Source organism: Gavialis gangeticus, unplaced genomic scaffold (genome assembly GCF_001723915.1).
Source record: "Gavialis gangeticus isolate Ggan-Ray unplaced genomic scaffold, GavGan_comp1, whole genome shotgun sequence".
Lineage (NCBI taxonomy): Eukaryota > Metazoa > Chordata > Crocodylia > Gavialidae > Gavialis > Gavialis gangeticus.
In genome coordinates this window covers 8929251-8952870 of record NW_017729006.1, presented here as the reverse complement: position 1 = coordinate 8952870, position 23620 = coordinate 8929251, and the positions used below count along the sequence as shown (strand labels likewise).

At 37.8% G+C, this 23620-nt stretch overlaps 1 protein-coding gene across 4 annotated transcripts in view; it reads right to left on the bottom strand.

Annotated features, from left to right (window-relative positions):
* RBMS3 (RNA binding motif single stranded interacting protein 3) overlaps window positions 1–23620 on the bottom strand; it is a 707347-nt gene that overhangs the window by 164656 nt on the left and 519071 nt on the right. For all 4 annotated transcript variants that reach the window (XR_002095924.1, XM_019508786.1, XM_019508787.1 and 1 more), the window contains exon 6: window positions 12719–12825. Coding sequence is in view for 3 of the 4 variants with exons in the window: in XM_019508786.1 (XP_019364331.1) it covers window positions 12719–12825 (107 nt within the window). In the remaining variant the exon portion in view is untranslated. The remainder of the gene's footprint in view (window positions 1–12718; window positions 12826–23620) is intronic.

Genomic DNA, 23620 nt, shown 5'->3' with positions numbered 1-23620 from the left:
TTTCCACCTTACTTTTAAAGAGGGCATCTTTAGTCAGGGTTGAAGCAGGTTTCTGGTGCTATTTGGGAAGCACAATTTCCTGCTTATGGTTGTCCTGCCATTTTCGTCTTCTGGGCTCACAATCCATCAACACCACATTCATTTTGATTTTTTCTTTAAACATATGAAATGTTTTGTGAAGTATTTTTGGTTTTAAAGTACTGACAAATACTTTTTTGATCTGGAAGTAGGTGGAAGAGAGAAGAAAGGATAGATGTCTGCCCCCCCCCCCGGCCACAGGTGCCTAGGAGACCCTTAGATAGATACTGGGATGTGTAGGATATCTATTGAAAACTGGACACAGACTTGGTGATTTATTGACTATGTTTGTACATCCCACACTCTGGATGGGAATTGTGTATGCCCCTAGTCCTATCTATGTGAATACTTAGATAGGCCACTATCTAAGAATGGCCACTGATAATATATGAGCACCTGCTTCCTCTACGATGGATTTCTTGTGATCAGTAAAAGTGCATGGGCAAACCACTTGGTTTTGCTACTTTACAGGCAAGTAAATATTTATGTAAACATGACGATACAGTTTGATTGGCAATATTTTTAAAATATTTTTTGAAATAGAAAGTCTATTGTAGCCAATAGCCATGATGGTCCAAGAATTGTGTGAGAGGCAAGGATTTCTTAGGATGGTATCTTTTACTGAATTGACTGCATAATTGGAATAGAATTGGCAAGCTTTCAAATGCAAGATCACCTTCTTCAGGTCTGCGGAGTAAAACCAGCACAGATTAGTAAAACACAGTAGGAAAAGTGGACAGAGAAAGTCCCAGGGGTAGGGCACACCTAATTAGCAGAAGGATAGAAATTGATTACTGGGAGATTAAGGCCTAGAAAAAGGGAGGGAAGTCATTATCTCCTTTCCTGTGTGGAAAGAATTCAGGAATCAGGCAGGTTATAATGACTGTCTACACAACCAGTAGACTGTGCAGATGTTATTGTGCAGTGATTTTGTACTTACATAAGCATTGCTACCATGCAGTACTGTGCCAACATGGTTTTTTTTCACATGCTACTGCACATTAGCAACAAACAACTGCATAGTTGCTTGTTACTACTGTGCAGTAGCATCACATCACAGTAAATGCCCACCAACGCTACCACATGGTAGCAACAAGCTTGCTACTGTAGCTTGTTCCTACTGCACAGTAGCATCTTGTGTAGATGTGCCCAATATGCCATAAAATTTATATTATTGGGTGTATCTACATGCGCAATTAATGTGACTGAATATTCTCTGGCTCAATTTGAATGGGAGTAAACTAATCCCAACATCACTGTCTACACGTGCATTTAAGCACAGTAATTTACTGTTTTGCTAGATACCTCTTGTATTTGATGGGACTATCCAGCAGCACAATAAATTAGTCTACTGCACCATAATTGCTGTGTACATGTGGATGGTAATGCTTTACAGTGCAGCAAATTATTCTGCTGTGATGTAAAGCATCTGATATAGACGTGCCCATTAAGTCCTTTGGTTTTAGTATCTAGGGCTGCTTATACACACCACAGGGTTTTAATTAATTTAGTTCTCCCTAAATTGAAACAGTAGGTTTTTAAAAAGGCTACTTCAATTTTAACCAAACTAAACCCCTATGATGTGTGGGTGGAGGCCCTATCCTTTCCTGCCTCTCCAGTAGCTTTTTGCTTTTTTCCTCCACAGAGCCTGCCTACACAGGCTGCCACCTGGTTGCATAGCCCCTGAGCTGCACAGGGCCCAGTGCTTCCCTCCATGGCTGTTGCACTGTGCTTGGGTAGCAAACTAAAACACCTCAGAGGTGTTTTACCTTGCTATATAGCAACGTTATTTAAAGTGCAATACACTACCGATAGTGTAAACAGCAACACCACTAAAGCGCAATACGCCACTGACAGTGTGAACAGCAATGCCATTAAAGCAGTGCAAAAGAGCATTTAAGATGCTTTAAAGGCCAATTTTGTGGTGTGTACAAAGGCCCCATTAAGCTTATGTGTTTTTGTTCCCAAGTTTGCCTTTTAAAAGTATTAAGTAGATTTCCCTTGAGTACACGGACAGAAAGGTCAGAGAAGGGGTGGTTGTTCTATGAGAAATCTGCTTCTGATGGTGTATATGTGGCTGTCTTTTTTGTTTTTTTTTTCTGTAGGAGTTTATTCTGGTACATAATTTATGCTTTGATTCACCCATGTAGTTGCCATGCAGGTATTCGGTGCACCGGATTAGGTACATCTCATTTTGGGAAGGGCATTTGTAGAAACTAGGAATTCTGGTAGTTTTATTATGGGGAGGAGGGGTCTTGATTGTAGAATCAGTGGGGATGTATTGACAGGTTAAGCATTTCTTGCTGAGGCAAGGCTGTATCCCACTTGATGTTGGTTGGGCAATGAGGAATTGGCTGGACAAGGTTGGGGGTTGTTTGAAAGCCAGGAATGGCAGGGCTGGGAATATTTCTTACAAGGTCTGGGCTTTGTTGAGTAAAATTCCTGAAAGGGGAGGAAATGAAGTAATGTGACAGTTTCTTTTGGAAAAGAAATAGAACCAAGTCAAGTGTGGTGCAGGAGTTAAGGATATTTGAAGCAGTCTCAGTAGAGACATATTATCAAATGGCATGCATAACACCATAGTTACAAGCATTTTTCATCTGGACATGTGAACAGACCTTTATGAGCCAGAAACTGAGCTACTGTAAATGATATAACGCCATGGATCTATATATGTAGGTGCATAGATAACATATTACATGCATACGTTTCCAGATGTGCCGTTTCCATATGTGTCACCATCACATTCCTTAGATATTACATGCAGTAAGGATAGGGAATACTCTGGACATAATGGGCGTATTAAGGCAAAAATGTCAAAGATTGGATTCTGATCTCTTTACTCTACCCTAAACTGCACTTGGTTTATTTGTGGGGAAAGAGCATCAGAATCTGAACCAAAGGTTTTGATTCTCAAGACTGTACATTTTTCTAATTATGTTTGCTACCAAGTGAAAGTTTTATACTATACAGACATATCAGACATCCATATGGCAGTAATACATGTTATGCCTCATCTACTTTTTCCCATCAATATCTTCAACACAACATCCCTCTGTAATTTCATAACTCTGGACAGCTTCAAACAGCAGCAAACAGAGAATTGTTTACTTATTCCCCTTCAAATTGCATACTTCCACTATACAAGATTTCACTGGCCTAAGGCCCAGAAGAAACAATATTTACAGCAGGCCAGTGAAAGATTTATGGTCTAATGTTTCATGATTCATCAGTGCTAGAAACTGATGAGCAACCACAATTTATTGGAAAATCATCCAGGGTCTGGGCCTGGATAATATAAAAACACAATGCAATAATAAAATAACAGGAATACTGAAAATAAAGTTACAGATTGCTAGAACAACATTGCAACAATACAGGGATGAAAGCCACATAATTAATAGGTAAATATTACCATTTTTTTGAACAGCATTAAGATGCAAATATTTTCTTCCTAGTCTTTTCATCCATCACTATTACTTATGCTTCACAGATGAAAAGGGTCTCCTCATTCTATTGGTATTGGCACTTATTTAATATCCAAGATAGTGGAACTGATGTTGAAACACTAACAGCAGAAATATTTGTCAGGGAGTTATTTGTTTAACAAATAACAATCACAATTTCAATACAAGACAGATCAGATAGTGGAAAGATACTTTGCTATGCACTGACATTTTTGGTAGTTGTGTATTTGTGGACCCCCTTATAATTTCTATACCCTCAAAACTTCAAATGAAAGGGGAGCAGCTGTAATTTTTATTGCAATGACTGGTAGACTTACAATGTAACACACTGCACAAAAATGAATGGACTGTTTGAAGGGAAAAATATTTTTATTAGGACTGTTTAATTCTCTGGTTCCCAAAGTGCCTATTTTATTCAAATGCATGGTAAACCCCTGGAAGTAAAACCATTTGTTAAAGACCAAACATGGCCAGCCATTTACTGAAGGCCTAAGAGAAGTACTAATGTACATTGCTGGAAGATCTCCGCAGATTGAGAGAAGACAACATATTTAAGAACGAAGAAGAAAATACAATCTCAAAAGCACAATTTAAATATCTACTACTAAACCTGTGTTCACAGCTAGTCTATTTTAAACCAGTCTGTATTTTTCCTAGTCTATATAATTCCTTTCAGCTTTCTCTCTTCTTGCCCATTTATCTCTCTTGCCTACCTGTTACATAACTTGGATTTTAGCTCCTTCAGACAATCACTATCCTGTCTTTTATGTTTGAACAGCACCTAGGAAAATGGAATTTTGACTAATAGTGTTTCCTTGGTGCTACCTAATTCATCTACATAACTATATAAAAATTAAAACCTCTTAGGTCTTCCCTCTTAGATGGACAGGCAGACAGACAGATAGCAGGAAACCAATGTTTTAATTTTAAGTTAACCTTTCAAAAGTTCTTTTTTAAATAGGTAAAATATAAATGCAGTGTTATTTAAATATTCTATATGCCACATACAGGTCAAAGCTTTCAAGGGAAAAATTTTAAACCTTACATAAGTGATTACAGCATGGAAATGGAAGGCTAATTCCATGAAAAAAAGCTACTTCTGACCCAAGAAAATTAAACATAAATTTTTTTTTTTATCATGTATGATGACTGCAGTATTATGCTGCAAGATGCAACTTCAAAGGCAGGCGTGAAAATAAATATTTGAAATTTTTGCAAATTTCCCAAGAAATGACATTTTCAATATTTTAGTACTTTACTTTCTAATTCCTGACCCCAGTAGATGAACAGATTCTAATAAAACAGTCTGCATCTTTCTTAAAATGTAAATCCTTACCTGGAAAAAAGCACAGGAAATGTTAGGAAAATGTGTGTGTCTCTGGAGGGTAAGGGTTTGTTTAGAAAAAGGAACTCTGAAGGCCTTCATTCAACATTTTATTTTGCTGAATTCTACTTGCAGAAAAAGATGCTCAGTCATTTTTTTACTCTTTTTTATGATATAAACACAAATGAGTAAGTGTGTGTCATTAAAAAACACCCTTACACCATCTCATCTGCATTGTTTATGTAAATTGTAATTTGTAAATCTCACAAAGAAACAATTAAGTGGTTATCCAAAATCCTGCACACATCAAAACGCTATGAAATACAGCAGGTTTATTATTTCTCTTTAAACTGCCACTGAACTGTAACAACATGGGCTTTCCCTTGAACAATATTTTTCTTTCACCAAAAAAAAAATCAAAATAAAAAAAAAAAAATCCATGGATGATTAGGTCCTTAATTCTGTGAAACATTGGTGGGCAAGTTTCTATTAAAAGCTTTACTAAAATACCGTTATCTACTAGATAGAATTTTCTGTTATATCCTGCCACTTCCCCCCCATCTTCCAACAACAAAAAAAGTAGATCTCTCTCTCTCTCTGCGTGTGCAAATATATAGCAATGACTGCATATTATAAATACCTTACATTTTAGGGGCTGGGCAACCAGGAAACCATAATGACCTATACAAGATGCCTGTGCTTCTTCACCGGCTTTGCATCAGCTGCCACTTCCCCTCCAACCTGTCCCTGCCAGATTGATTCTATTGGTTCTCCAGGTAGCAGTTTCTCCAGGGATGCCTGAAACCAACACTGCAGAGTACAGACTCTGGAAAAATCATCCAGCTGGGTATGTGTTATATTCTCTGGCAAATCAATTAGAAGGGATACAGGGATGATGCCACTCATCTTTTTCCAAAACCTCTCCTTTCCTCTGGACTCTCCTTTTCAATTTTTCTCATAAGAAGGATGTAATTTGTACACATGCCGGCATGGATGAGCCCTCTGTTAATATACTACAGTAAATTAAGGTTCTCAATACTACAATTGCCGTGCTTAAAAAAAAAAAAGTGTTTGGGTATCTGTTTCTAATGTCTCTCAAAGCACAAGGATCTTTTTCGTCCTGGTGGCAGATACTCTAATGGAAAACTCTTTGAAGAAGGGAGGGAGGGAGGAAAAAAACAACAATCCAAATGAGAATTGTTTAAAATACTGTTTTAATAAAATAAGCTTACTCGGCAGGAAAGTTAACTTGGCAAGGTTCTTCTCTTTGATTGTTTAAAGCAATTCTGGCAGAAATGTTCCACATTATTAGAAATATTTCTGAATTTAAAAAAGAAAGACTTAAAAAAAAAAGAAGAGAAAACCAAACTGTAGACATGACACCTTTTAAATATATGGTGGTATACAAAAGAAACAGGATGTTATCCAGTGAAACATGCTGAGAGACACTCATTTTTATACACATGTGCTCCCCATGAAGCTTCAAGTACTGTGAAGAAATTGTTTGTTGGCTTATGTCTGAGGGGAAAATATATTATGTTAAAGTCAAATCAAGAAAAGCTGAAGACTAGTGCCTCGTGAACCTCAAAGGGTTCAGAGGTTGAGCTTTGAGAAGCAGTCACAAGTTCAGAGCCTCAGTCAAACAATTTGGAACTACTCTCTTGGATCTAAGAAAACTGGACTCGAAATACAACTGCAACTACCTCATATGTTATTTAGTTATGTCGCCACCACTTTTAGCCAGCACCCAGAAATGCTGAGATGTTCAAATAAATGAAATAGAAAAGCCTGATCATACCTCTGAGATGCTTTAAGATCTGAACAATGGAGTGAAGTTGTCTCTGCTATGTTTCACCTGCTTACTGAACCTCACTACCCGCTTAGCTAGGAATATGTAGGGGGACAGCTGGATAGGATTTGGCATGACCACCTTGTATTGAATCCGCTCAGGCATTAATACAGCTATAGGCTATGGTTTTCAGAGGCTATCATGAACAGGTAAATCACTAGCAATATACAAAAGTGCACTGGGAGCCTGCAAGGGGACTTGCCAGTAGTTTGCCATCACAACTCCTCTGCTGAGATCCCTGGAGATTGTAGGAAAGCTTCAAGGTTTGAGGGCTAAACCTTCTGCTTTTTCTGCATGAGGTAAACTCTGTCCCAAAGAAAGAGTAACAAACCGCATGAAGATAAAATCTTGTGGGATTTCGCTACTACCAGGAGAACCTCCTATACACAGACGAAAGAAATCTGAGGCCAAATAACAAAACTCAGCCAAATTTTAATTTAAATGTCCATTGCAGAGCTAAGATCATTCTTATTACATCCAACTACATTAATTTATTTTGAATCAAACTGTCCTTTTTAGCTGTCTTTTATATATTTGAGGGCAATGACAACAAAATCAAAACAGGGCATGATTTTCAAAAGCACTGCAAGTATTAGGAGCACAAGCCACAGTGACTATAAAGAGGATTGGGTTACCAAAGTCAGGTAGGCAGTTTAGCAAATGTCAACCATAATGTCCATCTCTTATGTTCCAGCCACATTTTTAAATCACTACTCTCTACATATTTAATTAATAAGTCTGAAATATTTTTCACTGCTGCATATTTGTTGTCCCTTCTCTTCAGGTTCAGTTCCTTTTTTTTTTTGCTAAATTAAGGTCAGCGTGAAGAAATGTGTACAAAATATTCTCTAATATGCACGCACTCTATAAATACGATAAATGCCTTTGTTTGTATAGGTTGCAAATACATGTTACTATATGTCTGGACTGGTCTGAAAATTGTCTCTCAGAGAAAAGAATAATCACTTGCCTAGATATTAAATGCATCATTCCTGCACACTGAGGGATATGGAGCACAACGAAGTGCTACCTGTCTCCTTGAAAGCATGAAAAGAAATGTGCTTCTGAGTTATAAATGTACCCAGCACAGACCTACTAATCATTTCTAAATGCCAGAGGCTGGTAAGGAGGGGAGGACTGGCACCAGGATCAGCAACTCTGACTGTCCTCTGATAATGTCTTTACAATACAAGGGGGGACACCCAGTCTCACAAATGACCTTCGTCTGTCTGTCTCTGAAAATTATGCTTCGGCATTAAGCAGAATTGCAATGACCAGTAGATCAAAACAGAAAATATTTAGTAGACATTTTGTGCTACTGAAGTTTCTTTTTAAACATAATTAAATGCATTCGTTTCAGTTCTTGAGAATTTTCAGCAATTGCTTGGTTAGAAGTAAACAATTTTTTGTCTATTGCCGGTTGAGAAAAGGCAGTATAACCCAGAAAACATCAGCAACTTTTAGAGATGACAATCAATCAGTGGAAGAATTATCAATAGAAATTCAGAAAATTTACCACACACAATAGGCCAAATTCAGCTCAGGTGGAAACAGATTCATCTCTATTGCCTTTGACAGAGTTGTGTCTGTTCAAAATCACTATAGTGTACGTGCCTATTTAAAAAGTAATGTAACGAATATAAGAAAAATAATAGTCATATTGGAATCCCCATTAAATTTGACAGGCACATTTATGTGATCTACCTAGTGCTATGTGAAAAATATGGGTTTCATTTCCATGGCTAAGCTAAAATACTGCAAAAAGAAAAAAATAGTCCAGATTAACCCAAAACAGTAATTTTACAATTATTTTGGTAAAACAAGAATAAAAACATGTCATTTGGATTTCACTGCAGGTTATTTACTCTCCATCATCTTGGTTTTATTTACTCTCCACCATTTTGGAAAAAAAGTTCAATTTTAAAACTTTTGGTTTCAAAACTGTCTAAACAACATTTTTAATGGAATATTTTAATTTTAAAATGTCACAATGAAAAACATTAATATTTTAAAACTTCCCTTGCATCCCTTTTAGCCAAGCTTATTCAACAAATTGGACTAGATACTGTATTTTATTCCTGAAAACTGTATTTTTCTGTTGATTTAGCATTTTTGACAAGATTATCCAGCTCTAGATTTGTCTATCATAATTAAATATATGATTATATCAAATAAACATGTTTCATTGACATTATTAATGTGCTGTTCTCTCCCTCTCCTTCACTCTTCAGTGTAGTTTTGGCAGGGGTATTTTCAAAAGAATGGTTCTGAATCTCCTTTCATTTATATTGGTGTGAACCAGTGGAGTTTCACTGATACAGAGCTAGTGCAAGTTAGAAGAGTATTACAACAAAATTCCCCTAATGTAGCTCAAATATTTTTGAGCTTCATTTTACTTGTGGTATACCCATAGCAGAGTACTGATTTCATCATTCTCTCAGGGGATATGCAGCTATTACAATTAGATCAAACTAAGCCCTTCCAGACCCAGCTGCCCCAAAACACCAGAGCACAAGTTAGTGGGTGTTTTAAAGATGCCCTCTGAGCTTCCTTGATCCTGGTGCTTCTTTGTGCATTCATGTCCTCCATGCATGCACTGGATGAGAGAAAGCTCTAACTTAGGATGTTTTCCAGCCATCACAAGGGGCTCAAAAGGCAACTCTGGTGATCAACAGTCTTTGGGTAAATCGGATATCTTTTAATTAGACCAATTCAAACAGTTGGAAAAATTCTTTTTTGCAAGCTTTCGGGTATAAATCAGTGTGGCAAAGGGGCATCCTGGCTTATTCCTTTTATATTTTTAGCTGACACCACAAGCAGTTTTTGGCCTAGGGGATTCTATTCCAGTTTTCATTCCAAAATCAAGGCGATCCTTCTAGCTTGGTTAAAAGAAATTTATGGCCAAATTACGCTTGTGATGTGATATGCAGTGGCTGTACTATACCTGATAGAATTTAACCAAAAATTATGATATTTTGTTATATTTTAAGCATTTTTTGCAAATGTATATCAGGAATATAATATTTCTATTGCATTCATCAGAATGATCTGAAAACACTTCAGAAAATAAATAATCTCTCATTTGATTCTATAGTAGCTCACCAGAAAGGAAACCTACAGATACGAGAATAGAATGACCAGAGATTTATTGGATTCACTGCAGTGATTTATCCTTTATAACTAAATCTCCTACCTTTTTAAAAAAACATCAGAGTATTGTGCACATCTGTCTGTTTCTACTTTGCATACTCAAACTTGAGGCCTGCAACAAAAATGCCAGTGTCACTTCTCTGGCGTCTCGCTTCCCAACAATAACTCTTAAATGCATTTGGCATTAATGATGATCAAACCTCAAAACTTTTAGAAATTCTGTTCAGCTTACCATCCAAGATTACAAATGCTTATTTGAATAATAGCCAAATACATTTTGCTCTGGAAACTGAATCTCACATGATTTGCCATGTTGAAAATATTAAGGGAATAATCTTGGATAGCATTCCAGTGCTTTCATTTTTTGGATGGAACTATGAAAAAATAGAGGTGCAGCAAGCATTTTACCTATAATTTATCTATAACCAGAACTCTGACCTCTGTTTTCTGGATAATTATTTCTCACTGTCCACCACATATGTTGGTTACATAAATTCTAATTGACAGCAATATTATTGCAAAGTGATTCCATTTACAGCCTACTACACCAAAAAAATGACCAACATGTCTTCGTTGCTTACCAGCAAAGGAAAACATCCTTACCTTTCAAATAGTTAGAGTAATCCCCAAAAGCATTTTATGTCGTGAATGCATTAAATGCTTGAAATGCCTGGCTATGTTACATATATATGATAAAAGGTATTATCGTCCAAACTGGCTCAGCTAGAAGCTCACACCTCCATTTCTTTGCAATCTTTCCAAGTTGGTTTTGCATCTGCCTACCGTGTGTGTGTGTGTCTAAACAGTACATTTTCAGTGATCCTTGCTTTACATTTTGAGAGTTCAACTGTAAAACAACAGTAATGAGTGCTGTCCCAAAATACCAATTTTTTTTTAAATCAAAAGATTAACAAATTAAGCAAATCCTACTCATAAAACAGTGTAATGCTGATCTGAAATCACTCCATCCTGCTAACTATAGCCGCAGATATATCATGCCCAAGGCCAAAGTCCCTTGGTAGCAGGCATGATGGTGTCATATCAGCTTTAACATTACATTCAATTGTTTATTAATTTTAAACATCAAGGAATAGGACAGCTGACATGATAGGCTGCAATAGCATCTATTGTAGAAACAAGGATTTACAAGCATTTTAAAGTATGGATTGTTGACCATATAGACATTTTAAGTGCCTACAGAATATATATGTAACTGTCTTTAGAATCTTTTACTTTATGGACTATTGTGTCAAGCCCTTCTTGGGAACTCTTTATTTAATAGATTCTTAACATAATGCCATGGTACAACAAATGAGATGTCACAGTTTTTTGGATTAGTGGCATAACCGACTATAATGACCCTTCTGAGGCCATTTCAGTCTCCTACATTAATGTGGCTGTCATGCCAGCGTTCTTACCCCACAGAGCCAAAAATTACTTGGGATATTTTTGTTGGAAGAGTGTGCAGCAACTGCTTTGCTAAAGTGAGCAATTCATATTCTTTCAAGATGCCATTTTGTTTATTTTAGAAGTTTAGTGGTAGTGCTACAATACATGTTTCATGGAGTAATGGTCTGAAAAATATCAGCTAACAAAATCAAGCTAGTGAAGAATATAAAATCCTACCTAAAACCACTAACTTTGTAAGTTACATATGGTCAAACTTGTTTTATTAATGTACACGCACACACGTTAATAAAGCTTTAATTCTCATGGGCCACATTTCAGCAGCAAGTAAAACTTTTTGTCATCCAAAGGGATTAACTCCATGAAGGGGCGTGTAGGATGGAAATACCTTCATGACTTTCATTCTAGAAGCTATAAAAATGTGCAAAATTGTACTGCCACCAAATGTACGTCATTGATTCAAATGACTTTATACCATTCACAAACAATAAGAAAACCCTTAAAGACTCAGAAGAAATTCCTTTCTTATTTGAAACATACATGGAGTCATTTTGGGTGCAAGGGCATGGGGTTGGCATTCCAGTAGTTAAACATTTACAGAAATGAGAGGAAGCAACTAACAAATTATCTTAGTCTCATACTGGGCATTAATGTTCCTTTTCTAGTGAGCATTAAATTAGTACTTCCAATGTGGGGTACTAAATTAATGCGCATTAAGCTGTGCTAATGTACAGTAGTGCATTTGCATGCTTTATTAGTGACATTTAATGTACCGTAGACTATTTTACTACTCATTAGTGCAATGTTATGGTTTTTTACATGGCTCTTTAATGTGCAGTACAATAGTCTACTGCACATCAATAGTCTACACTGAAAGTAGAAACTGATGAATTGTGAACTTTCTTGTCTACCAGCTGAAAAAAGATCCCAATTCAGACTTGCAGAAGCAATTGGAATATTCTTTCACTGGATCTGAATTTGGGTGCAAGTTTCTTTTTCCGTTTTTGTATGTTAAATACTCTGGTGGGTGGTAATACTTCTGTCACTGGGTACCACTTTGAAAATACTTTATACTATCAAAAGTTGTCATTGCATTCCTTAGTTGATCTGTAAATATGTCTTCAAGTGTTATGGCAAAACACAGAGAACTCAACTGCTTCTGACGTATCTGTAAAAGTCCACCAAGTTCAAGTCTGGTTACAGACAGGGAGCTCCTGATTTGGCAATGCTGAAGTCATTTATATGGTTTTGTAATTTTTCTTATGGCAACTTTATAGTTGGTGCATTAATATAAGACTCGCTTTCCCTCGCACTCACTGCCTTTTTGAAGTCTTTGGATTTAACATAGAACCTGACTTGATTATGGCCCTGAGAGCCAATCCAACAGGTCTTGTAGGTGTCTCCTCCCAACTGCACGGGTAGTGATTACTGAATGTCACTCACCTCTCCTTCTCTTGGCCACGGCCTTCCATTCTGTGTGTATTTGCTTTGATTCTGTCGCTTCTTTTGCCCTCCATCAGCAAATTTACACAGCAAAGGCTCAGTGGGGGCTGTGAAGACAAGAAAACCAGTCTACATTAGCAACCCCACAAAGAAAGTGATTATACCAGTAACAGTAATGCTTTGTAATACTGATTTTTTGAAGTAAAACCTTGCCATCTGCAGATATTTTTTTGCCTCTCTTAGCCTTTACTCCACTGGCAGCTGTTCTCACTAACTAAGCTTCAAAAAACATATATTGGCAAACCTTAAAAGAATATAACAAATATTGTTGAAAAAATAATCAGCCTACGCAGAATGTTAAGTCACTATAGAAGAATACTAGAGTTAGGCATTAGTTCCAGTTATTCTAGATACATATTCATGACTAGCATTTCTGTGAGGATAAACATTACTTTATTAAACCATCTCTATTTTATTGTAAAAAACTTGGTTTTGGGAATAAGTGTTTTCATAATTACTTCCATGTTTCAGGGGTGCTGGCTGTGTTGGTCTAAGGACATAGGCAGACAGGTTATTTGGGTAAATGTAATATCTTTTATTAGGCCAACTAATAAGTTGGAAATTTTTTTCTTTACAAGCTTTTGGGCACAAACACCCTTCTTCAGGCACAGGGAGAGCCTACTAGTGTTTGTGTACTCTCTTGGGTAGAACAGAAGCTTAAGGCAATATGCAAAATGCAGGTCTGTGAATTCCTCCCTCTTACCTACCTGCCTCACACCCATTAATTCCCAAGACCTCTGATCTTCCATACCACGCACTTGCATTTTTACAGAACTGCATTTTGCTGTAAGCTTCTATTCAACCCAAGAGAGTACACAAACACCAGCAGACTCTCCCTGTGCCTGAAGAAGGGTCTTTGTGCCCGAAATCTTGTAAAGAACCATTTCTCCAACTATTGAGCTGGTCTAAATAAAGGCTATCACATTTACCCAAAGAACCTCATCTTCATAATTACTGCATTTCTCAGCCCCTAATTCTCCAAGATCCAAATAAATAAAAATAATAAAATCAAAGAAGAATTCTGCCAAACACTATCCAACTAGCTTTGTTTTTCTTTTAACTCCTAACTTGTAAGAGAGCTGGCAGCGAAGGCGCCTCCTTCCTACTCTGACTGGAATCTGGTCTCTGAGGCTGCAAACAGGAATTGCTCCTCTGCCAACATAATCATTTTTATGGAATTACAAAACCTGAGTGAACAGATGTCCTTGCCCCTTGTCACTCCCCAAATGCCCAAAAATGGTGGCATGATGATTCCTAGTAAGTTTGTGCTGCCCTCTTGCAGCAGATACCTGTTCAGCTATGACATGAGGCTGCAGGCAGCCTGAGACTGACCCCACTCTCCAGACACATAGGACAAGCACTTCTGGGGCTTCAGGGGCCAGATCCCATGGGACAATGGCCACAGGTGCCTGACCCTCCAGGGATTCTCTGTGCTAGCGAATGTGCATCCCAGGAACTCCCCTGCAAGGGATCCAGGGCTGCACAGCTGCAAATGTAGACCAGAGAATGCATGGGGTTCACTGGGTACTGGGGCCAGGCACCAGGGGCTGTTATCCCACAGGATTGGGCCCCTGAAGCCCCAGAAGTAACAGCGAATTGATCCTGGAGGAACAACCCCAGGTGATGTCTGTCTCTACCAATCATCTGTTGATCATCTATGCCAGGGCACATCCCAGCAAAGTCAATTTAGTCACAAAAATGACGTCTACTTGTAGCCTGAGGATAAACTAGTTACCAAAGGCTAGTGAACTGGTGAGCAAAGAATAATTGAAAAGGCCACAACACAGAAAAGAAAACATAATAGAAGCACTAGCAATGAAAATTGCACCATGTACAGCAGGATGGAAAAAGTTTGCAACTTGGTAACTTTGCCTATCTATCTAATTTTAGGGTGTTCTTGATGCTTTCAATATTGTTCCTTTAAGTTGTAGGTGAGGGTTTGAAGCGTCAATATGGGCAGGTCCTTCATTTTTGATTCCCTGCAAGTAGAGGGGATGACTCAGTTCCTCAGGAGGCCTGTCTAGTCCTATGTTCCTATGATTTATAACAGTATGCAGCCAAAGTCACAGATTGGCTTTCTGACTGGATTTAAGATCTTGATTGTCCCCGATCTTTCAAGAGAACCATTCCCCACTCCTGTCACTGCAGTGCCTGTCAGGCTGTTACTGCAATAAGGCAGAACAATGGATAAGTAAACCACTACTTGTACCAAACCTTAAAAGATTTGGTTCAAGTAAACCTCAAGGCAATCCCATGCTTAGACCACTGCACCCAACTCTGCATATCCTAGCTCCCAAGCTGGGAACTAGTGTAGCCATATTGGATGGGTACTGTGTGCAGTGTCAATAAGCTGTACCTGTCCTTAATCTTTGGGAGCCAGAATGCGCAGAGTGAGCACGGCATGTATCAGCAGGGAATTGCCTTGCACAATGTAGATGTACGCAATATGAGGCTTCACAGCTGAACCTTGTCAGAAATGTCCAAAATTCTTGCATCTATAGATCCCAAATTAAAAACACATAAGAAATGAGCTTCTCACAGAGTCTTGCTGGAAAACAGGAATTTGATTTTATGATAAATTTAGAGGCTTGTAATCTGCTTGCAATCTGAGGTTCATCTCAGACTAACCAACAGCCTGCTGGTTAGGGGCCTCACATGGGAAATTCATGTTCAAATACATCTTGCCTGAGGTGGACCTAATCTTGGATCTATTGGCTAGTTTGGGGTTGGACTCTCTTGACCAGGAATTCCATTCTGGGTCTCAATTTACATTGGCTCCTCAATTTACATCTTCATTGACTGGCTTTCTTGCATGCATACCAGCCTTTGGCTTCTTTGCTATTCATTCCATCCAGGAAGAGCACACACCAACTACAGATGCTTCCTCAGCCTGACGAAGGGTATTTATACCGGAAAGAATTTTGCTAAAAAGAATTTTTCCAACTATTTGAGTTGGTCTAATAAAAGATATCAGATTTACCCGAAGAACCTTGTCATCCTGGGCCCCAGAAATTTTCATAGCAAAATAGTCATAGAAACAGTATGTTTCTATTAAAAGTTTGGGGTTTGATTAACTGGCATTTCCCAAAGGGAAAGCACAAGACCATTTTTTCTTACAATACTTCTAGTTCTTGTTTCTGAGTTGGGCAGAAATACCATGATAATATATTTTCTGATACTATTTTGAAAGTTTTGCTTTTGACAGGCTCCTAGAAGTGCAGAGATATGCAAGAAATGGCACTAACTTTCTTCTTTCATTATGAAAACAGCATTGCTCAGTTAAAGTTACAAGTAAGTTCTCTTAACATTTGAACCAATTCGCCCTTCTCCCTCCATTTAATAGCAGATAAATGATTAGAATGGCCCATGCTTATAAAACATAGATTTAAATTGCCAACACTTAAAGACTATAACCGAGCATTAAGATACATATAGACTCCTGTATTACAACTACAAATTCTTATTGGGAAAGGATCTCTATGGCTAGATCTGAAGCTTTAACAGCTTCGTTTTTCATTAAAGTGCCCATTCTACCAGGCTGGTAATTTCCAAGGTCACTAGAAATTGAACTGTAGGGAACAATCTATTATTGACAGTGAGATAGACTGGATGACCCATGAGGTCTTTTCCCACCTCTGACTTCTATTATTGAATAAGATTTTGGTATGGGCAATGCTCAGCCATCCATTTTAAATATAAAATAATGAAGGTTTAAAAGCCTTCAGGTGGCTGTGGGAATTCTCTTAGCAGATGGGTGGATTCCAGGTGTCTGATTACCCTGGACTTCCACCATTTTCACTCTATCGTATAATGCAGTAGGACTTCAGTGCAGTTACTCATAATTTGTTCTGCTGCAACTGAGAGGAGAACCAGGTGCTAAGACAGAATTAGAAAAAGATATATTAAGGTCACTGTGCAGCTTCAAAGGCCTTTTTGTTTTAAGATATACAAGCTTGGATAAGCAACGAGCAACTAATCAAGCAACATATGATATCGCTAGAAAAAAGTATGACATAATCCCTGTGTGGCCTATACAGAGACACTAAGGCACAGATTCATTTCAGACCTACAAGTGCCTCCAAGTATACATTGCTACCCCTAAAATCTAAGGGTCTTGCTCCAGGGGGATGATCCAAAATATCAGGGTCAGGCACCAAGCCTCTTCTACAGTGAACAGGGACCCCTGACTGCCTCCCAAGAGTGATCCAGATCACTGAGGTGCTCAGTTCAGAAGTGCTTATATAGCTAGTCATTAAGAAATACTTCACATAAAGTTTTGTCTGGACTCTCATTTTAGTCAAGAGTGTAAGCATTGAATTCAGGGGAGCAAGACGTGCTTCTGTCATTTCAGGATCCAGACATCTTAGAAACTGCAAATGCCTGAGTGCCTCCATGGTACAGGAATTGTGTTCACTATATAACACAGCACTTCTCTCCTTTACTCTTGAGAAGAGATAGTGGTGATGGTGCAAACTTTGTGCCTAATAACCTAATCCCATGAAGTAAGTGTTCTTATGAAGAACACTTACTTCATGGGATTCAAACTCACTCTCCCACGTTTCCTAGAAAGTTCCCTAACAGTTAGTCCAGTGGTGCTTAAAGTACAGTTTATAGGTTGGATCCAGACCATGGAGCCAAGTCATTTGGCCAGTGGGGCGCCTCGTGGATCCAGGTATGTGGTGGTGGTAGAGTAGTGGCAATGTTAATTGCTTTCAGTGACAAATGGCCACCAAACATGCTATCTCCACTTAAGAAATCAGGGACAAAGATTTTAGACACCTCCCACACTGACTTGGATTGAAATAGAGTTTAGGAAGGAGTTGACTGCCTTGGTGGCTGATCCAGGTTATTTCTGAGCATGTGCAGTAGTCCAAATCTAGGGAACTTTTCAAACCAAAGTGGAGTTACCTAATGAAAGTGGGCACTTAAGTGGTGTTGCAAATTTGTAGAATAGGTGTTTAACTTTTGCCTCATTTTTGTTTTACATACCTTTGGGTCTCGTCTTAAGATCACCATTTAACTTACACACAAGGCACATAAGTCTTTAACCTGTTATAGAAAGTTAAGAGATCCTTTTATGTATACTAGCAAACCACAGAAAAGAGGTGCTGGCCATATTTAGGCTTCCACATAGCTGCTAGTTCCACATTTTCAGTAGTTTCTTATTTGGTGGCAGATACCTGCTTCAAGTTGGCTGAAGAGGGATAGGCACAGGTCTCTGAGCAAACTGAAGTTGTTTTTTAAAAATGTACCAACTCTTCTACAGTGGAATAAGGATAAGGATAGGATGTTCTGAAGGGTCAGATTGCTGCATGGGACAGTCCACTTCTCTACAGCAAATTATAAGGAATTTTGAGAAAAAAAAATCAACCTTTGCCAAATGTAATCAACCTTAAGGCAAATGTAAGGACAGGAAAATTGATTGTCAGGATGGGAAAGTCTGGTTTAATTATAAGGAAAACCTGAATGTAGCACTTTACATTCATGAAACAACTTATTAACTTCCCTGGCACATGCCTTAATAATAATATAATGCATAACTAGGGAACTAGGGCTTAATTTTGTAGTCAACACAAAAGTGTAAAGAAAATAAAACAATGAGCTCAGATCAAAAATAGGGAATAGGACATTTTAGAATGAATTCCCTGGTTTGCAAGGCCAACCCTGACCCCAGCGAAACTCAGATGTATTCCCTAACAGTTCACTATCTCAGTCAAGCACAGGCCAAGTCTAGTAATGTTCTGACACCACCACTTCACACTCACAATATGACCCTTAGAGTGAGAGAGTAGATAGATGGACTGGAGCTGATATATCTGTGCTGACAGGAGTTACCTGGCCAGCTGTGGCCAGTTCCTTTTATACATTTTGAATGGCACAATGGGGTCAGACAGGAGTATGTACTCCAGCTTTAAAACATAGTTATTTGTGTGCTGTGTGTGTTTTTATGAAGGGTAAAGTAGGGGACACCTCACCCCTTGGGACTTTAAAATTGACGCTTAACAAAATTCATGTGCTCTAATACATGTATACAAGAGAACAATTCTGGACAGGGGATGGAGTCACTGTCCTGTGGTAGTAATGCCATTCAATCTTTTACTTCTATTATTTGGTGAAAGGATCATTTGCTGCAAGTGAAACAATGGAGGGTTTTTTAAAGATAGAAAATAACCTTCCAAACAGGCCTTGAACTGTGGCAGCAGGTGTGATCCATATATTCTGATACTGTATGTCACAAAGACCTCAATGGTAATAAATGATTAGGGTCTAAATTTGACTTCTTATTCAAGGAAGCACCTCCAGAAGCATACCATAATCTGTGTATCCATATATCTTGCTGGGGTCTGAGTTCCCTTCTAATGAAAGAGGCAAATACCAGCTAGGAAAGTACTATCACTATTCCCTGAAGCACCTGTGGTACTCTTTGAAATCCTCCATTTACAAAATGACCATTTTCAATCTTATCTAAACTTAAAAAAGATTAAATGAGAGCTCAGAGGCAAGGATTTTTGTGGGCAGTATCTTTTATTGGATGAAATGCATGGTTGGGATAGACCTAAGTCTAATCTCAAGCTTTTGAATGAATTGCATTCTTCTTCAGGTCTAAGTACTTGGATGCAACTATCTGCGTGAATTTAAAAAACATTACAGGCATGGGTGGATCTAGGATTTTGAAAGGGGGGCAGTGTAGGTGGTGTGATGCATCATCCCACATAACACAACACACATTTTTCTCTAGGAAAAGGAAACTGTACGCTTTACTACTACGCTAGATGCCTAGGGCTATATTATTTAGTTTAAGATCAAAGGAAAAACAAATATAACTTTATTGGAATGTGCATGCATTTGCTATACCATATATTATATATAAAAAACCCCACCAAACTAGGCAAAATAATCAAACAATATTATTTGTTTATTCCTGTTGTCATTAAAATTAAATGTACATCTCTTTCAGATTCATAAAACAAAAGCTACCTTTCTTGAGCATCTTGACAGTGCATCCAATGCTTCACTGTCAGTCATTTCCACACTTGAATTATTAATGTTCACTTGAATTAACATTTCCACAGCTAAGTTGATGCTCTTAGCTAGAGTTATAAACAAGTATGCAGGCCTGTGAAATAGGACCTACATTACGAGAAGTAGCTAATAGTAGAATTGCAGAAGAAAGAATAGCTTGATTAGTAGAACATCAAGACCATTAAAAAAGTGAGAGGTTCATTAATGCCTGTGCGATTTGTTTAGAAATAATTAGATAGGTTACAATGAGCCAAAGTCAAGTGGCTCCCTCACTGCTGCCTGACTATAAAATGTTGCTGTCATGCCAGGCAATTGATTTTAAACTTTGGGTGGTCCAGGAATCGGAGGGAGAGGGGTGCAACTGCACCCCCCTGGATCCACCCATAATTACAGGTAATCTTCTTGGTTCGTCTGGTGATATATGTTGGTGAGTATTTTCTAAAATTTGATATTCATATGTTCTTCTCGGTTTAAATGTATTGTATTAAGAAGATAAAGTAGCAAAAAAGGAGCACTGACAGATACGGGAAACAAAAATGCACTTTACTGGAAGAAGCAGTATATTAGTTCAACCCAGCTACACAGCTTCTGTATAGATCAAGTGCTTCAGTGGAGCTTTTTGGCACTTTTATCTAAAGCTGGTACAATCCGATATTAGATAAAAGTGCCAAAAAAGCCCAACTGAAGTGCCCAATCTATATAGACATTGGGCAAGCCGGGTCCAAATAACATGATGCCTCCTCTGGGCATGCGCTGGGTTTGGCACAAGGGCACATGGAGTTTAAAGTAAAGCATCATTTGGGGGGTGGGGAGGGGGTTATGTCTGTAAACAGCCATAGTGTCCTGTAGATTACAACCTTTGGTGTTCTCCATACGTTATACTGTTATGGTGTTAGGCCATAGGAACTTGGCTTTTCAATAAAATATGTTTATACTGCTTCCCTTGTGCCCTTGAGTAGGCCATTGAGAAGCATGGCCCACATGTTCATTCTACTGCATCCAGCAAACATAGAAATGAGGTAATGAAACCACTCAAGGGGGTCTCTTGTCACTTTCAAAAAACACTGGAAACAGAGTGTTTCATTGCCTCATTTCTGAGTTTGCTACCTGCAGGGCAGGTGGAGGTAGGTAGGACTGTGCTTCTCTCCCTGCTGCCCATAGCCCTATTCCATCTTTAGAGGGGAAGGTCCTGTAGGCTCTGCAGGTTCAGACCCATCTGCAAATAAATAAATCAATACCAGTAAGATATATAGAAAAGAAGCTTTTTATTGTTATTCTAGATCAGCAAAATTATTTTCATGTGGAATTTCTTCCGAAGTTTTCACAAGATGTTGGTGGTGCTTTAAAGGCAATAGAACTCACTTGAGACACGGAAAACAATATCATGGTGTAGGTATTATGTTTATCAGTTTAAAAAGTAAATGTTTACAAACTATTTAAAGTACATCAGCAGCATGTGAAAAATATCAAAGGTAAAAAGAACTGTACTAGAAGGGGAAACAATTTGTATTTCAAATGCATCATAGGGGTTGGCAAAGGAAAGGAATCTTTTAAAAAACATTTGTTGTTATTTTCTTCGGTTTCTGATGGGTATTTTTGAATACTTTAACTGAATTTTTACCTTTTCCTAATTGTTTGGTATGAATAACGGGCTGAAAGTATCTTTTTGTATCCTTTGGTATTACCACTCTTTCTAGTCTGCCATAAAAATTTAATTTGACAATTTCAAAAGTGTTCATATTTTTAACTAATAAACATATTCCTTAATGTATGGTATTTTTTCATCTAAGGATCATTTTGATAATTTCAAAGCCTTAGGGATTTGTGGCATTTCAAAGTGCATCTGGAATGTTTTTTGTTGATGTTAATCTTTTAGAAAACTGAAATTTATCGTGTACAACAGATTCATGTGAAGGCCATTAATTTGCTATAAACTTCTTGGGGTGCAGACTGCTGCTTTCCTCTTGACTTCTACAAAACAGCAGGTTTTACTTCACAATAAATAATAACAAGAAAAAGAACAGTTTAACTAGTGAGGTCCTACAAGGCTTACTATCCTTTTTGAGCAAGAAACACTACACTGAAATGCTGATGAAGACACTAGCCTAAAAAATCTACTCTAGTCAATGGGAGACTTCCTATCGGCATCAATAGCCCTGCTTCAAGTCTTCAAGCCTGAGAAGGAAGCATGGATATTAGAAATTGTCTGAAATAAAAGCTATTGTTACTTTTATTTAAAGGTAAAATCCTGGCTACACTGAAGTTAGTGGCAAACCTCCTGTTGATATATGCAAGACTGGATTTATGTCCAGTTGTCAACGAAAGGGAAGGAGAGGTTGTGTTTTTATCCAAACACCATAACCTTGCTCATAACTGAAAGGGGTACTGTTCACTATTGTTTGAGGTCTTTCAAGATACAGGTACTCCTCACTTAAAGTTGTCCCAGTTAACGTTGTTTCGTTATTATGTCGCTGATCTATTAGAGAACATACTCATTTAAATTTGTGCAATATTCAGTTATAACGTTGTTTGGCTGCTGCCTGCTAGTAGGTAACTACTGTGATGTAATTGGATTCACTTAACATTGTTTCACTTAAAATGGCACTTTCAAGAAAGTAACTACGATGTTAAAAGAGGAGTAGCTGTAGTGACATCTTATACTTTGCTACTTGAGACAAGCTGATTGTACAGACAAACATGAACAAGCCAAATCCTAGTTAGTTAGGCCAACCAATAGCAAAATCTCTAAATGGGAAGTACCTAATCCCCTTAAATCTTAGAGTCTACTGTAAAAATTTAATGCCAGGGAGGTGACTAAGTAAACTAGAGGGTTTTTTTAGTAAGTTCTAATGAGTTATGAATGCAGTTTTTCTATTGTGCCTTTTTCTGATGACAGATGCATCTTAATGTCCGCGTATGCAAAAACATGAACATGTGGTTTATAAAGGAATGAAAGAAAGATGAAACTGTTATTTCTGATTAGTGAATCCCCTTTCATTATTTCTGGAGTTTGGAAACGCTTCCTTTTTTGAGAGGCTGTGAGAAAAGATTGTCTTCTCTCCTTTCTTTCACAATCATGTAGAGATGAAAGCGCCTACATTGAAAGTAATAATGGGAGTATGTTTTTAACTGTTTTCACTGTCAATATATTTGAAAATAGAATCTGTTTCTACTATATTTATTAATTTTGCTTCCATAATTGAGATTCTTTCAGCTGACAATAAGGAAGACAGACAATTATACAGAGACCACCATCACGTTCTCTGTGGCTTTCATGTCTTATTTCAACTATCCCTGCTTGACTTTGTTTTGAAGGAACAAGGATGATCAAGCCACTTGTAGGCAAAGTAAATGACATTTTTAAAGTAGATTTTAACTCAATAAATTCTTCCATTCTGAGGATTTTTTCCCATGTTAAACAGTATCAGTGAAAGAACTGGTTTTGGAATTACACTGTAGATTTAGACAGATTTCTGGTAGGTACATTTTTCCCTCTAAGTTCTGTATATTTTCAATTGCATTATCTTATACAGTGTCATATATGGCCAGAAATTTTTATATATGCACAAATCACTTGCCTGCCACAAAAACACAATTTACCACTGTATAATCTCTGAGGAACTTTTACTTCATTCTACACTATGTGTGAGATTTTAGCCAGTCTATAACTAGCTCCATGAGACTAGCAAGCATAGGATAAATGAGTGATATGACCCTATAACAGAATAAAGTAAATTAAGTTCACAATATTTTACCTGAGTTCACATGGATGTACTCAGCAAGGCTCTAGTGTGATTCCCCTCCACAAGTCCCATAGGG